The 16,653-nt window shown below is 41.8% G+C and overlaps 1 protein-coding gene across 1 annotated transcript in view; it reads left to right on the top strand.

The window, feature by feature from the left end:
* Window positions 1-580: 580 nt before the first annotated feature.
* sgcg (sarcoglycan, gamma) overlaps window positions 581-16,653 on the top strand; it is a 17,611-nt gene continuing 1,538 nt past the window's right edge. Inside the window, exons 1-7 of the mRNA XM_086261208.1 lie at window positions 581-806; window positions 7,846-8,047; window positions 8,503-8,607; window positions 12,216-12,303; window positions 13,107-13,226; window positions 15,507-15,579; window positions 15,751-15,874. Of these exons, the coding sequence (XP_086117334.1) occupies window positions 7,853-8,047; window positions 8,503-8,607; window positions 12,216-12,303; window positions 13,107-13,226; window positions 15,507-15,579; window positions 15,751-15,874 (705 nt within the window). The 5' untranslated portion in view covers window positions 581-806; window positions 7,846-7,852. The remainder of the gene's footprint in view (window positions 807-7,845; window positions 8,048-8,502; window positions 8,608-12,215; window positions 12,304-13,106; window positions 13,227-15,506; window positions 15,580-15,750; window positions 15,875-16,653) is intronic.

Here is a 16,653-nt window from a genome sequence, read left to right as displayed (position 1 = left end):
TTCATAATGAAATGTGTTATCCTCAATTTAAAAACATTTTGCACTTTTGATACTCGCTATATCGCTGTCATATTAATGGATGACCTTGAGTTATTGAATTGTATTTACATACATAGCTAAAGTAAAAAAAAAACAACAAAAAACCTCACTGATATATTCAAGGACCATAAAACAATTTCCACATCAGGAACCACAGCTTTGCTGCGTTTGCTGAACGTCCGCCTCTCTCACTTACTGACTGCCCTCTTCAAGGTCCACCCTTCCTGCTGTCACCCAGCAGAGCTACAGTATCTGAAAGACCAGCTTCAGTTTATACTGAGAGGCATGACTGAAGTCTCAAATTAGACACCGCTGCTTCAAGCCCTGGGTTGGGCAGTGAAAGTGACTCAGTGGATTGAATGACAAACAAATGCTCTGTTCATTATGTGATGGTTCTGTGTGTGTGTGTGAGAGAAAGAGAAAGAGAGAGAGAGAGAGAGAGAGAGCCTTTCCACTCATCGTTAATACTCCTCTCTCACACTCTCTCTCTCTCACGCATACTCTGATGATATTCAAATATCTGTACGGCTAAAAAGGCAGAGGGAGTCAGAGCTCAGAGTCGGAGTGGGAATGCAGGCGAGTGGGAGCGCCGTCTCGTGGTGATTATTCAGGGCACTTCCAGAGCTGGATTTATGGCACGCAGCTGTTGAGTGGCTGACAGACGCGTGAGGAGCTCAAGCGCTGCTGCTTCTCAAGCTGCTTGTACCAGCCCGAGCTCTGCTTACTGTTGCATAGGAAAGAGGACTGCTGTGCCTCCACACAGATCGGTGAGTACTCTGCCCCCGATTCGACATTTACCCATTTGGTTATTATTATCAATTTTTTGTGTCTTTTACAGCCTTCTCTTTGTATAAAGTTAAAGTGTTTTATGAAGGTAACCTTTCACCTACTGGACATGTTTTTCAGTTTTTGTCCTTCTGTACTTCTCACATTTTGCTCAGTTTACTTTTCAGTCCTCACAGAGGCAGTTTTGGATTTGAAAACAGTGTTTTTAGTCAGCTTTCAGTCAGCCAGTTCCCCTGTGTTTTAACCATACATGGCTAACAATGCTGAAATGCTAAACTAACTGTGCAAAAGAGCGACTCAGTAATATTTTCTGTGTTCTGAGAAATCCTCCGGTCTCTTTGTAATATTCATTAGATGTACCTGGGTGGTTTGTGTCTCTGTGCGTTTCCTCTGGTGCTTTTTTTATATTTAGTTCACAATGCTGTGTCCTATTTATAGAAGTTAAGGCATCACAGCGAAGTGGAGACATGACGCCAGCCAGGCAGAAACCCTCAGCACTGTTGTCAGTTTCTAATCGCCCTTCGCTCCACACAAACGGTGTTACTCCGCAGTCCTTCCTCCACCTTAAAGCTTTTTGAGCTTTTCTAAGTTAGTGCAACTTGTGACGTTTTGTCAGGTCAAGCCTCGGCTCAGAGAAGAGCCTGGATTTTCAATTACAGCCGGACCCCGCAGACTGAAAGGTAGAAGTTAGCCTGTCCGACCCGGCCCTCTAACTCTGATTCAGAGGTCAGAGACAGAGCCAGGGAGTGAGCATCATATGCTTAAGGTTAATTGAGAGGATGCCCTAGGATAAATGGACCTCCCTGGAGCAGAAGATTGTATTAGAGCTCTGTGCTACTTTATAATTTTTTGTAGTCGTTTCCACTGTAGAGTATTTGTGACCATTTATATTTAGAAGCACTTAAAAGGACACTTAGGAAATAAAGACCTGACAAAAGCATTTTCTCTCAAGTCAGATTGAATTTCCGACCATAAATTGAGCATTCCTGGCCCTTCCAGCGAAGCTCTTCGGGGACTGTTTATTTGGGTTGCTATGGAAGTCTGTGGTGGTGGTAAGCACAGAAACTGGAAGCTGGAAGACGCCCTTTAAAGATCTGGCCTCAAAGCTGCTTTCTCCTCGTGCTGCTGACAGTCTCTTAATGCTTTCATTTAAAGTAATTAGACCGAACTAGATCAAATTCATTAATGTGATAATGAACAGAGCCAGAGCTCTTTCACTCTCACTGCTCATTTGCCCAAAAAGTATAAAAGAGTTGAGCCGATCTACATGTTAACACACAATAGATCCGAGGATCTGAGGCTGTTAATAGATACAGTGTGGGGATATTGGAATCAGTCAATTAAACAGTGTCTGGCTGTTCTGGCTCCCTTTTTTATTTTTTCAAGCCTTGCTGGAGATCTCCCTTCAAAGAGAGGGACTCCCAACTACCGCTAAAAGTTGCTGTGCCTCTGCTGCATTGCTGACATTCAATTTATTATGATGATTTATTCTCACAGTTGTGATTAATACATAAAAATGAAGTGATATAGGAGAAAAAAAACGAGTTTTTGACACAAGTTTTCCTTATAAAGTCTTATTTTCCTTCTGGCAGTGTTTTTTTTGTTTCATTGTGAAATAAAGGCTATTCATCACAGCTAGGCTTGCAGGCCATGTGACAGGACCTGTGGTCATAGAAATACCATCAGCCTTGTGTGCTTTCTCCCTGTGTTTACTGCACACAGCAAGGAACAACCCATTTGGCTTTATTATCAGTGTCTGTGATCCACGTCCTCCTGGACCTCAGAGAGCTCAGACCGCTTGCAGAGAGCGTGTTTGCTTCCATTCATCACTCCTTGGTGTGAGGGTGGAACAATGTTTACCTTCATTATTTACAGCAGCACAACTCCTCTGCTTGTACAGTTTGTCACTGTATGCTCAGCTCATCTTCCCCTGCCTGCATCATCATCATCATCTTCGGGCCTGGGGGAGTTACAGGAGGATAATGTGCTCGGCTGAACATCTGGTAACGTCAGGAAGAATTGCTTTCGGGCTTGAAAAGTGGCTCTTTTAACATGATGGAAAATGTTTTTGCTGTGACAGTAAGATGTAACATCTGTCTTGTATGTAAATCAGCCGGGCTTCTTTCATCTGGGCCCTGTCGAGTTCAGAAAGCACAGCTGAGACAACCCAGATACATCTGTGTTCAGATAACTTTTTTTCCCATTAAGCTGAAATGTGGTGGCTCTGAAGATCTGATGAAGATTAAGAGCAGTTTGTAGCACAGAGAAATCTTCATTCTTTGTGTTACTGCTTCTTTCGCATGTTTCATTGACTCATAATAATCCTTAACTGACAGCATTTTCTTCAGGCTCACTCCTCAATGAAAGCAGCGTTCTCCACAGCCTGCCCCTGGTTATTAATGCAGATTAATCAATAGAAAGTAACACCACTCCTCTCTCTGCAGCCTTCTCAGGCTATGCGCTCTTTGGCTCCGCTGTACTCGAACCGCTGTGAAATCTCCCCCTGAGGTTCTCTCTTGTCACTGTGTCAGATGGTCCAAATGTGCTGACTGGGGGGCTCGCTCGCAGGTTCTGCAGTCCTGCAGTTCGGAAGGCTATCACGTGAACTGAATACAGAAAACGACCGTTGTGTCATAACTTATAGTACCGGCTGTGGTTTGAAATATGCTGACTTTCATCGACTTGGTTTTTGTCACTGTTAGTCTGCTGCTGTGTAGCCAGAAAACACAGCCTCAGCTCTGTAATAAATACCATTTTTCCTTTGCCTTTTTAAAAAACTGCTGGAAATTCTGTCAAGTTTTCCACCGGTGCAAAGAGCCAGCCATCCTGTAGCTCTGTGTGTGTGTGAGCTTTGGGCTCATGAATCATACTGTAGACTGTTAGACAAGGCGTTACATAGTGCTGTATGTACATTGTATGCATGTAGTGAAGCATAAAAACTGGAAAAGTATTGAAATAGACCTTGAGAACTTGGATGCTGCAGAATTTGTCACACAGAAGCAAAGCTAAAGTTTCAATTCAGTATTCAGAAAGAGACCAATTGCCATATAAAACATGTTTTTAAAATGCTTTGGTATATAACAATAGCATAATGATTTGAGGGTTTCTCTTGGGTGTCTGACTTCATTTTCTAACTCTTTTGTGTGGTAGCATTCATAGGAATAATATGCAGCCTTGTTAAAAAGAGTTTTCACAGGAGTCTATGAAGCCCTGTGAAAAACTGAGCACTCCTATTGATTCATTAGCTTGTAGAATCACCTTTAGCACCAATAACTTGAAGTAATTGTTTTCTGTATGACTTTATTAGTCCCTCACATCATTGTGTCCAGATTTCTTCTTATCAGAGTTAGCAGCAAAGACACCTGGACGAGTCACCTCATCCACAAGCTGAACTCTTCATACCTACTGGGTAAGATCAGGGATTAGGACTTCAGGTTTCCTGTATAGGAGTTGTGGGCCCTGCAGATTGACAGTCCTTTGCAACATTGCTTCAGTTCATTGAGGTTTCTTTATGCACAGCTCTCTTAAAGCCCCACCACAGCATTTCAGTCAGGTTGAAATTTGGCCTTTGATTGGATCATTGCAGCACCTTGATTCTTTTTTCTGTCATTCTGTGAATTTTTTGCTGTGCTTGGGATCATTGTCCTGTTGCATGACCCAATTTGGGCAAAGCTTTAGATGTGAGTCTGTCAGACAGACTCACATTTGAAAATACTTTGGTTTGGGCAGTTGAGATGGACTAGAGACCTTCCCAGGGTGTACCCTGCCGCTCACCTTAATGACAGCTATGATAGGCTCCAGCCCCTCCGCATATTGGAAAAGTGGAAGAAGATGGATGGAGGGATGTATGCATGCTCTGGTAAATGGGTGCCTCAATGACTGCAAGGTGCTCAGGTCCCGTGGATGCAAAACAAGCCCACATCACCAGCCTTCCAGCACCATGATTGAAAGCTGTGATGAGGTTTTTGTGCAGATTGCTGTGTTCGGTTTTCTCCAAGTCTGGTGCTGTGCATTATGGCCAAAAATCTTCACTTCGATCTCCTCTGTCCAAAGGATTATTGCAGAAGTCTTGTGGTTTTGTCAGATGAAACTTTGTAATCTTAAGCCATCCTGTTATATTCCTTTTGGAGAAAAGAGGATTTCCTTGGCAGCCCTCCCAAAACAACCCATACTTGATCAGTATCTTTTTAATTGTATCTTTATGAACTTGAACATTTATCATGCTGAGGTGTGTAGAGTCTGAACTATAGTTTTTAGATTTCTTGAAGTTTCTCTGAGAAATTGCAGTTTTTGATCTTGAGTTGAATTTGCTGGAACATCCATTCCTGGGAAGATTGGCAGCTGCCTTGAATGTTTTCCAGTTGTGAAGATTTTCTCTCACTGTAGAATGATGGACTATATATTGTTCAGACATGGCCTTTATAACCCTTTCCAGATTGATGTGCAGCAGCAGTTCCTCTTTTAAACTAAGAATAAGAGATCCCAATTCAAAGAGAAAACCAAATAAAGCTCTATTTTCTGTTGCCCACATTGTAGAGGGTGTAATTTCTATTGAGTGCTCCTGTTGATTTTTCTTAATGTATAGGCTGTGATCAGCTGACCTGCTGCTCTTTGTGTATGTTCACAAATGAATTCAACAAGATGTCAGCAGGTGGTCATGAGTTGTCCTTTGTGTCAATCCTCTACACTGATAGTCTACTGTTTATGCTGTCTTTTTTCCAAACAGGATAAAGTTGATATGAAGGTTTAATTCTGTGAATGAATCTAAGCACCATCACCTTAGCTTTTAATTATATATAACTGAACTCTGACCATGAGCACCACAGCCACTGTGCACCAGCCACACACACTTTAAATCCTTCCCAGTACAGCAAACTAACCAGTTTATCCTGCAGTAACCTGCAGAGTATTTTCATGCAGCCTTTAAATAACACAGTTAGTCAACCTCAGTTTGTTTTGCAGTTCATTTCACAATATGGAAAACAACAGCAACAGAAAACCGGACTGAAAACCTGATTTAAAAACATGAAGACTTGCATGTAAGCTTTACATTTACAGTTTATCACATACCAGTGAGCAGTCCTTACCTTTAAATCTAACCTCTCTTCTTCCTTTCCTGTTCTGTCTTTCTTATCTTTCTCCATCTCTGAGTGGAGTTAGCTCCTTCTTTTCTCTACCTGTGAAATACTGCAGTTGGACCTTTAGCTAGCAACACACTCTGCTACAAAATGCACGCAAGCAATTTGTGTGTTTGCTGATTTTTGTTGAGCTGATAGAAAAATTGCATTTGTAATTACTTAGTTAGTTACCAATACAACTCCAAGTCCTCTGCACACTGCAGTACCAGAAAATGTTGTCAAGGTGTGCTTTGTGGTAGGTGGAGTGCAGCTTTATTAGCTAGCACCAGCAAGCTTAACAAAAAACATAAGGTGAGGACACAACATGGGCTTTAATACACACACGAGGTAATTAGGAAGATGTAACACAGCTGGGGAAAACAAGGCACAGGTGAAAGAATTAAAACCACTATGATAAAAAAAGAGGACTTCAACCATAAATCATAACAAATAAACAAAAACTAGAATTCAAAACTAATATTACTCTTAAGAACTTAACACACAAGAACTCTAACTTTCTTTTTCGTATTAGTGTAGATCAGGGGTCCCCAACTCCAGGCCTCGAGGGCCGGCGTCCTGCAGTTTTTAGATGTGTCCTTCATCCAACACAGCTGATTTAAATGGCTAAATTACCGCCTCAACATGTCTTGAAGTTCTCCAGAGGCCTGGTAATGAACTAATCATTTGATTCAGGTGTGTAGTCCCAGGGTGAGATCTAAAACCTGCAGGACACCGGCCCTCGAGGCCTGGAGTTGGGGACCCCTGATCTAGATGGTGAGAAAAAGGCCCTTCTCTAATAGGAAAGCAAAAAAGGAAAAATACATATTAAAGACAAACATCTTATATTTTAAGAGTGCAAAAGAAAATAAATGTTTGGTCATTTCCTTGAAATAATAGAAAGTGTGTGCAGCAAATACATATAGATGTGTTATACATCAGCCTAACGACGAGTAGAGTCTGAACCCCGCCTCTCACTCTGTGTGAGCTGGGATAGGCTTCGGCTCCCGACCTGTCCCCCTGGACCTCCAGTTGGATTACTGGTTGACAAAATGGATGGATGGATGTTATTAATTACTATAGCTGCAGACTTGAAACTGCTTTAAATTAACAGCAAAAACCAATTAGTTGCACACCGAGACGCTTCTTAGTCACTTGATTTGCTTAGAGACTTTTGTAAAGTGATTCTGATGAAGGCTCCTGACAGCACCATTTCACTTGTAAATGCATGAAGTGATGAAGAAAGCAAAAGGCTCTGAGTGTACGAAACTTAATATAGTGTTTTTATTTTTTCTTCTTCTTTTTGGGGGGAGGGGAGCTGTTTTGTGCTGCTTTTCTTGGTGCTCCTGTTGTCAGAATGCTTTGAGCAATGTTCGCTCACTTCTGCAATCAATATTTTTATATTAACTTTATTTTAATTAAGAGCAAAACAGAGACACAGAGAATTTTAATGAATTTTCACACTTCCCCTTAGTCAAAGATTTAAAGCAAGTTTTGGGATTTGAGCAAACTTTACTACTTTAAGCAAATATTACCTATATCATACCTATAGCATCGTTTGTGATCCACAAAGGAGGATTTTTATTCCAAGAAAGCCCTCAAACTTACTCTTTACCAACTACCCAGCTCCAAAGGCAAGATAGACACAGAGTGATAACAACATATTTAGCAGGTAATGACTGTGATAAGTGCTTTGGGTGCTGGTGAAGACCAAATACAGAACTTTACAGGACACTGTTTGCTTTCTTAAGAGGTTCACTAGATATTATCAACATTATGTTCACAGGTTGTTTTAATAATTCTCTCTGCTCTGCCAAATTTATTTCAAATTGATCTTCGATATCTTTACTAATATCTTTGATTTTACTCCATTGCCTGTGTCCCTGTCTTCATCTGTGGCGGCCAGGCGACAGATGGTGCGGGAACAGTATGTCACCACCACCGAGGGCAGCAGCACGCCCAGGTCGGTGCCCGACGAACTCTACAAGATTGGCATCTATGGCTGGAGGAAGCGCTGTCTCTACCTCTTTGTGCTGCTGCTCATTGTCATCCTGGTGGTCAACTTTGCCCTCACCATCTGGATCCTCAGGGTGATGTGGTTCAACACGGTATGCACAGCTCACATTTGGACACCATGTTTTCAGTTGGGATTGTTTTTCCTTTCTCCTTTCAAATGGTATGTTTAAATATTTAGTATGTAGCTTTTGTTGATCAGCCCATCATTTGACTATTACCTGCTTATTATTGCAATGTCAGGCAGCAATAGCGTTATCCATCATTAAGTCCTACTTGGCTGTCTAAACAGGAGAGTAAATGTGTTTGTTATTTCATGGAGACTTGTCAGCTTTCTGTCTCAACTCCAGATGGCAACTGTGGATTTATGAACAAAGCTGCAAGCCAACACACACTCTTGCATGCACATGTACACACTATGGTGGATACCTTAGACAAATACCTAAGTGATAGAGGGAACGCTGTTAGCTGGAAAGCCAAAGCACTTTCCTCACCTTCTTGGCATGCCTTTGTCTAAATATGTAACCTCTTGATTTTATTTTGATCACAGGAAGGGATGGGACTACTACAAGTACATGGAGATGGGGTTAAGCTGGAGGATGGCGAGTCTGAGTTCCTCTTTCCTCTCTATGCTCAGGAGATCCACAGCAGAGAAGTAAGTCAATCAGAAATGCAAACTTTTTTTCCTGCTCTTCTTTGCCACATTCTTCTGAGATACGCCTCCTCTCTCCCCCTCTACCCTCTCCTTCTCTCCCTTTCTCGTCTTCTACCCCATTCATTTTCAAACCTCTGTTTGCTCAGTTAAGTAGCCTGACAGCCTGGCCATTATTTCTCACTGTTTACTAAACTTAAATTTGAGTGTGTGTTGGATCTTTGGAGACTGCACGTCATCTTATCATCTAAATCTAATTCCTTGCAGACACTCAGGCAGTTTTTATCCAGCTGTAGTGAGAGAGCTGCATATTTCTGACAGTACTTTTTTTAGGAGATGTGTCAGAACAAACTGGATTTGGCAGTAGCACACAGTGCACGTGGTGGTGTGCTGAGCTCTCCATTAACCTCGGGGATATTTGTGGTGGAAAGTAGTTTATGGCCCGCCTGCTAGCAGCAGATGGGAACACTTTGCTGCAGTTGTTTACATGTTATGGCTTTTCTTGCTCATAGCAGCAATATTTTTTTTTCTTGCTTCATGGGCCTCATTAAAAAGGCAATGAATTCCTCATTTATGGATGGACACATTTTCTAATGTGTTCTATGGGTTTCTAAAATGATTCAGTGCTTAGAGAGACATCCTGCTGCCCTCTACATGAAAACTTGCTTTCCTAGACCATTTTTAGAAGCATGTCTTCCCCTCAGCTACAAAGGAGCAGAAGAGATTTATTGCTAAGCTTCTTCATTTAAACATTTTATGACAGTATGTGTGTGTGTTTGCCAGTTCTCTTATACAGACCTAATTACTTGCTGTCACATCCTGTACAAATATTTAGGTAAAATAATAAATAGCCTGATAATAATGCATTCTTTGTCAGCCTTAATAAACAGTAGTCCATGGCACTTTTTTCTGGTCAGTAATGCTTCAGCCTGGCTGGTGAATATCCTCCCCCATCAGGATGCTCAGTGCCTCCTAATGGCTGCCTGATCATAATAATAATTGTCAATAATATATCAGTAAAGTGTTTGTAGTTTGTAGAATAATCCAAGTCGACAGCCGTAAATGCTAATGTGTTAGCAGATAAATGATTGCAAGGAAACATCTCGATCAACTAAAAAACAAAATAAATGGCAGTATTAATATTTGTTATGATGTCAATACGTAGCTAAGATACAATAAAAAGCTGTTAATCAGAAAATGACACCAAGTTTCTTGAGTTTACCGCCATGCTAGCTACTTTATGGTGCTTTGGGCTAAATGCTGTTGTTAGCATGCTAGCTTGCTCACAGGAATAGAATCATGTGCAGAAGCTTATGGGAATGTGTTATGAAAAGCTCCAACGCTGGTGGGGCAGCCATGTAACACAGTTTCTGTTGGTGACCACCTCCTCTGACCACATGTGGAGTCCCACAGGGTTCTATACTAGGACCTATCCTTTTTCAGTATGTCCTGCCTTTTGGCCACATTGTACAGAAACATGTTATCATACTGCTCTTTCAGCAACATTCAGTGTTATCTCCCAGTTAAGACCATCCATCCATCCATCTTCATCCGCTTTATCCGGGGCCGGGTCGCGGGGGCAGCAGCCTAAGCAGAGAGGCCCAGACCTCCCTCTCCCCAGCCACCTCCTCCAGCTTATCCGGGGGAACACCAAGGCGTTCCCAGGCCAGCCGAGAGATATAATCTCTCCAGCGTGTCCTGGGTCTGCCCCGGGGTCTCCTCCCGTTGGGACATGCCCGGAACACCAACCCCAGGAGGCGCCCAGGAGGCATCCTTGTCAGATGCCCGAACCACCTCAGCTGGCTCCTTTCAATGTGGAGGAGCAGCGGCTGTACTCTGAGCCCCTCCCGGATGGCCGCACTTCTCACCCTTTCTCTAAGGCAGTTAAGACCATCTAACCAAAATGAATATCTGAAAATCTTCTAAAATGAACAATTTAAATCATATAAAAGTCTAATACATTTAAACATTTAAAAAATCCTGTTATCCAGTTCTTTGTCCTTCCAAAATTAAATAGGCTGTCAGAAATCTGTGTTTGCTATTGATGCAAACCTAATTTTTGAGAAATATATCAGCAAGCTAATCCAGCCCTCCTGTCTGCATTTGAGGAGTGCTAGAATACAACTGATATTGAGTTTTAGCCACATACTCTCTATTATTCTTACTGTTATTAACTTTTCCACGGAGGTTATGTTTTTGACAGTGTTTCTGTGCCTGCATGTCATTCTTTCTGTCTGTAAACACTATAGCTCAAAGTTTTGAATGAATTCTGATAAAAACTGTGTAGGGGTGTAGCGTGGGGTCATGCCAACAATCCATTCAAATTTTGCTTACATCCCCTGAGGTCATGAAGGTGAACTTTATGATTTATTGGTAGAAAATTGACAAAAAGCCTAGCCATATCTTAGAAACTGATTCTCACAAGTGTTGTGTGTATTGCCAACACATAGAAAATAATCTAATATAATATGATTGCAATATACAGATTTCAAATGTCAGATTTGACCTCCGACCTCTCCTTGATTGTTAATAGATTGATCTGAAGGTCAAAGCAATAATAATGCTGTTTAGGGCTATTTAAAACTGAGTTTGTCATCCTTTGTATTGAGAACATATAGGCATATAAGGAATGATATATGAGGATTCTAAATATCACGTTACTTTGGACCTCTGACAGATAAACCTCATAGCATGCCCTCATGATCCTCATACTGTTTATTTTACAGCATAGTGAAATAAAGTCACCACCACAAAGTAAAAATGCTTTATTGACTGAAGTGAAATACAAAGTGCAGAAAAGCCAAAACGTAATGTCCCCACGTTAGGACAGAGGGTGTCAGGAGTGAGTGCCCTTCATGACCTGGCTCCAGAAGAGATGCTGGAATAGACCAGTGAGCAGCCTGATATCCTGAGGCAGGAACCTGCCAACTGTTCCCACCTCATGCTTAAAAACTGAAGGCGACTGAGCATTTGCTGTTTGGGCTCCTCTGCTGTGGAAAAACCTGCCTGAGCAAGTCTGACTTTTATTTCGCAAGTGTTAAGCTTTACTCATTTTATTTATTTTTTAAAATAAAATGTTCTTATAATGTTTACTTTTTTAATTTGTATTGTATTTCACTCTCGACAATGCACTAGCTTATCTCTAGAGTGTAATACTTTGGTTTTAAATCATCTGATAACTTTGACTTTTTTGTATTTTTTTGTGTGTATTATGTTTATGTAAAGCAGTTTTGTAATGCTGATTTTAATGGGCACTATTCAAATAAACGTCCTGTTTTTTTTATGGATGCCAGTTTTGCAGAGCTGTCTTGATAGCCTAATAAACCTCACATTATCAACCTCATGGTAGCGTTAGAGTCAGGCAATGAAAGTCAGTAGGAGTTATCCTCAGGGAATCATGAATGCTTTTACAATCCATTAGTTAGTGTGGACTAAAGGGTCTGACCAGTGAACGAGTGCTACCTGTAGAGCCAGCGTGCCTAAAAACCTCACATAAAACCTCTTTGTCCAAGTTCATACATGCAAATATTCTAATTTTTATCATTTTACTGTTGCAGATTGATGTTATTTCCACAGGCTGTTAATAAGACAATATTTCTTCATCTCCACAGGACTCTTCACTTCTATTACACTCATCGGAAAATGTTTCCCTCAACGCCCGCAATGAAAATGGTGACGTTATAGAGAGGATATCTGTGGGTGAGAGGACACACAGAAACATGCGGCACATACACATCACATCCTGCTAATGAGTGACACTGAGAGTGACAGTAAAGACACTGGTGCACTGCAGGGATTTCTCATCCAGCATTAGCAGAGACAAGAGGCCATATTTCAATTCATAATCTCTTAGATTTCCATTTAAAATCCATTAAATTCAGCATTCCTTTTCTCCATCCATTGCTTCTGGATCATTCTGTATTACACGCGAGGGCCTGAGGCCGGTGGAGGATCATATTTGTGCGTCTCTTTATGGCTCACCGACTGCCACGTTGGGGGATTTTGTCATAATTAAAAGGCCAGCAAATTGTTGTGTTCCACAGTGCCGTTATGTGTCCTTGATCATTAAGCCATAAAATGCATAGCCTGCATACTCTTGGGCCTCTGTGAATAAAACTAAAATGCTTGTTAGGGAATACTGCGTGTCTGTTCACAGTTGTGAGCCCTGACAGAGGTTAAATATCTCACTGAGTGATCTACATGTTTTAGAGCAGCTTCTCTCAGGGCTGATGGAGTGAAGGGCAAAAGGAAGTAACCTCAGATGAGTTTCGTGTCAGACCAAAGCAGTAATATGGTTACGCATTTTTAATCACTGCGTTTCTCATCAGCAGGTGGCCGCTGACTTTCCCCTTTCCACCTCTACGCTGATCTAAATTGGGAATGTGTCTCTGAGCACATCGAACTGAATCACAGGAAGAGAATGATGATAGATTTTCATGGTTGCACGTTACTCATGTCTTATTGCCAAACCCCTTCAGGTGTTGTTGTTGTTGTTGTTCCAGGTCCAAAAGAGGCTCAGGGACACACTCGAAATCTGCTCATTAACTCGCACAATGACAACATGCTGTTCACTGCAGATGGCGACAAGGCTGAGATTGGGCCAGACAAACTACGAGTCACAGGTACACCAATGGCCGCGACGTGCTGTGTTTCCTTGGACGTAGCACACACCTGTTGGTGGAAGGGTTTTGGGGAAAAAAATGAAAAAATAATAACACTGACAACAGATGTAGACTCAACAGGACCAATTTGGTTTGATGGCAAATATCAGCTCAACAATCCAGCACCCAAGGGCAGAGACAGCCCAGTCATTTTCACAGTCATTCGTGTCATAGAGTGCGTGGTTATCTTTGAAGTGCACAGAGAGAACAGAAAAATGAGATGCCAGAGCACAATACTGTACAGTTTATCATATTACTGAACAAAGGGTTGATGGGATATTTCTGCGCTTTTATTCTGAATCTTAGTCTCCGGTGGGTTGCGTTAATGGTTACGTGTGCCGCTGGCCACACGCTGTGCTGACTGATTAATGTTGAACAGAGTGTCAGCCGATAACTTCGTATCGCCCGGGGTCAGTTTGATCCGCAGAGAGCAGCAGGCAGCGGGAGCTGTTTTTCCAGGAATCCTCTAAACAAAGCTTCTGTACTCTCTGTGTTTGTGGAGTGTTTACATCCTTCACAGTTGGCTCCAAGTGTTGCAGCATTTGGATCCAGTTTTACTTCTCTGCTCCAGCATTGCCTGAATTTTTCTGAAGTCGAAGTAGGCAGACAGCCCGCCTCTATTTAAAAAAAACAAACAATGTTTACACAACGACGCAATCCACAATATATACTGCACTGCAGTGCTTTGAGATAAATATTAGAGGATTACAGTCAGCAGCCCCTCATCCTCTGAGCACAGGTGGCGTCTACAAAACTTTAGTTACACTCACCTGGCACTTTATTAGGTACACCTTCAGAGCTAGCTTAATTCTTCAAAGGACACCTCAGAGATTTTGGTCGACAGTGACATGACGGCATCACACTGTTGCTGCAGATTTGTCAGCTGCACATCCGTCATCGGAATCTCCCGTTCAACCGCAGACCCAAAGGTCCTCTATTGGACTGAGATCTGATGACCGTGGAGGTCATGTGAGTTCTTTGAACTCACTGTCATTTTCAAGAAACCAGTTTGAGTTTTGTGACATGGTGCGCTTTCCTACTGGAAGCAGCCAAGGATGGGTACACTGCGGTTATAAAGGGATGGACGTGATCAGCTGCAATATTCAGGTAGGCTGTGGTGTTTAAATAATGCTCAGTTGCTCTAAGGAGTCCAAAGTGTGCCAAGAAAATATTGCTCACCACCAGCAGGCTGAACCAAGGCAGGCTGGAACTATGCTTTCACAGCATGTCTTTTGTCCCATCTTCCTTCTCTCACCTCCAACTAGTCGCAAGAGATGGCTGCCCCTCCCTGAGCCTGGCTCTGCTGGAGGTTCCTTCCTGTTAAAAGGGAGTTTTTTCTTCCCACTGTTACCAAAGCACTCACTCATGAGGGGTCATATGATTTTGGGTTTTTTTGTCTGTTTTCTCTGTATTATTGTAAGGTCTTTACCTAAAAATAGAAAGCACCTTGAGGCAACTGTTCTGGTGATTCGGGACTATAAAAATAAAATTGAATTGAAGTAAATTCAATTTAATTGAAATTCTCACCCCATAATCTGAATATTGGAGCAGAATTTGAGACTCATCAGACCTTCTGTTGTCCCATTTTGGTGTGAATTTAGACCCCATTTTCCTGTTCTTAGCTGACAGGAGTCAGGAAAGGTAGTTTCCTACATACCTTGGTTGTAATGAGTAATGAGTTACTGTTGCCTTCCTATCACCTCGGAGCAGTCAGACCATTCTCCTCTGACCTCTGGCATCAAAAAGGCATTTTCAGCTAGAAATCTGCTGCTCACCGGATATTTATCAGACCTTTGTCTGTAAACACTAGTGATGCTTGTGTGGGAAAATCCCAGTAGATCAGCAGTTTGTGAAATTCCCAGAGCAACCCGTCTGACAGCTACAGTCAGTCTACATTCAAAATAATTCAAATCACCTTTCTTCCCCATTCTGGTGCTCAGTTTGAACTTCAGCAGGTCATCTCGAGCATTCCTACATGTCTAAATATGCTGAGTTGCTGCCATGTGATTGGCTGATTAGATGTTTGCATTAACAAGCAGTTGAACAGGGTGAGTGCAGTGTTAAAATACTTCAGTCTGGGACAAAGGGGTGAACTGGCCAACATACCATGAATGCCACTGTCAGCAAAGCTACTCATGTTGTTTTATTAAAAATGTTTGGTGTGTGTTGTGACCATATCAGGCTCCTGGACTCTGTTAAATGCTGGAACAGATCTTGATGTTTGTGTATCTTTGTTTGCAGGTCCTGAAGGAGCGCTGTTCCAGCATTCAGTGGAGGTGCCTCAGCTGAGATCAGAAATGTTGAAAGAGCTGAGGTGAGCGTTTCAGACTTTGTGTATTATTGGATTTTTCAAAACAATCTGCTAAAGAAATACAAAACTATAAGAAATCAAAGTTTAGGTTCAGTCTCACAGGTGTTGCTCAGGTGAAATAAACAAGCAAACGGATAAAATGGTGGTGTTTTTAAAGTCGAGATGTTTCTTTAGGTTGGAGTCCCCGACTCGCTCGCTCAGTATGGATGCACCGAAAGGAGTTTTTATGAAAGCTCTGGCTGGCAACATTGAAGCTGCTTCCAACATGGATGTCATTCTGCAGTCAAAAGAAGGGCTGGTACGAAATCCACTTTTCACTTCCTGCTGATTGCTACAAAGCCGTCTTCAGGCATGCTTTTTCCTTTAGCTCACAGAGGGAATATAGAGAGCATGTTTTTCCAGCAAACATGCTGCGCTACGCTTTTACGCTCTCTCGGGTCACACCTGGGAGCTCGAGTTCAGTTTAAAAGGCGCTCTGCTGTTCCCATTTACTGAACATTTTTGTGTAGAAACACCTTACAGACAGCCGGCACTTAAAAAGCCTCTTTATCTTTCTTATCAAAAGGATATAGTGTAACATATTAAAGAAAATCTTTTTCTAAAGCTGTGAGAATCTCGTCTAACCCTAACCCTTTCTTTTGAACTTTGAAAACATCTGTTTGTGCTCTGTAGGTTTGTTGTGGGTAGTGGTTTGCTGTTTAGAGTGAGTTTTGGTAATTGGTGGCTGAATCGGATCTGACTAATAGCTGTGGTTCAGCGAGCTGACTGAAGCACGTTAGAGCCATTTGTATCACGAGCACTTATTTGACCTTTTTTGAATTAACTCTCAGTAGATCAGCACATTTATATGACAGAGTAGTTGTGTGCTGCATCACTTCTTCATCTTTCTTTTCTTGCTGTGAGGATGATAACTGCATGTTAATCTGCACTTAACTTTAACGCTCACGTTCTCTCATTTTAAGCTGATTTACTGCCAGACCTTTTTTCTTTTTTTTAAAAATTATCATCATGTCGTCATGCACTGGTTAGGTATTAAATAGATCATTCTTTAGCTCGCTGCACACTGTGTCTTATTGT

The sequence above is a fragment of the Aulonocara sp. 'chitande type north' Nkhata Bay genome, linkage group LG14 (genome assembly GCF_057382095.1).
Source record: "Aulonocara sp. 'chitande type north' Nkhata Bay isolate Kocher_YH1m ecotype deep benthic linkage group LG14, A_spYH_male_GT1.1, whole genome shotgun sequence".
In the NCBI taxonomy this organism is placed as follows: domain Eukaryota; kingdom Metazoa; phylum Chordata; class Actinopteri; order Cichliformes; family Cichlidae; genus Aulonocara; species Aulonocara sp. 'chitande type north' Nkhata Bay.
The sequence above is the reverse complement of the archived record's forward strand: the minus strand, read 5'-3'. Positions and strand labels throughout refer to the sequence as shown.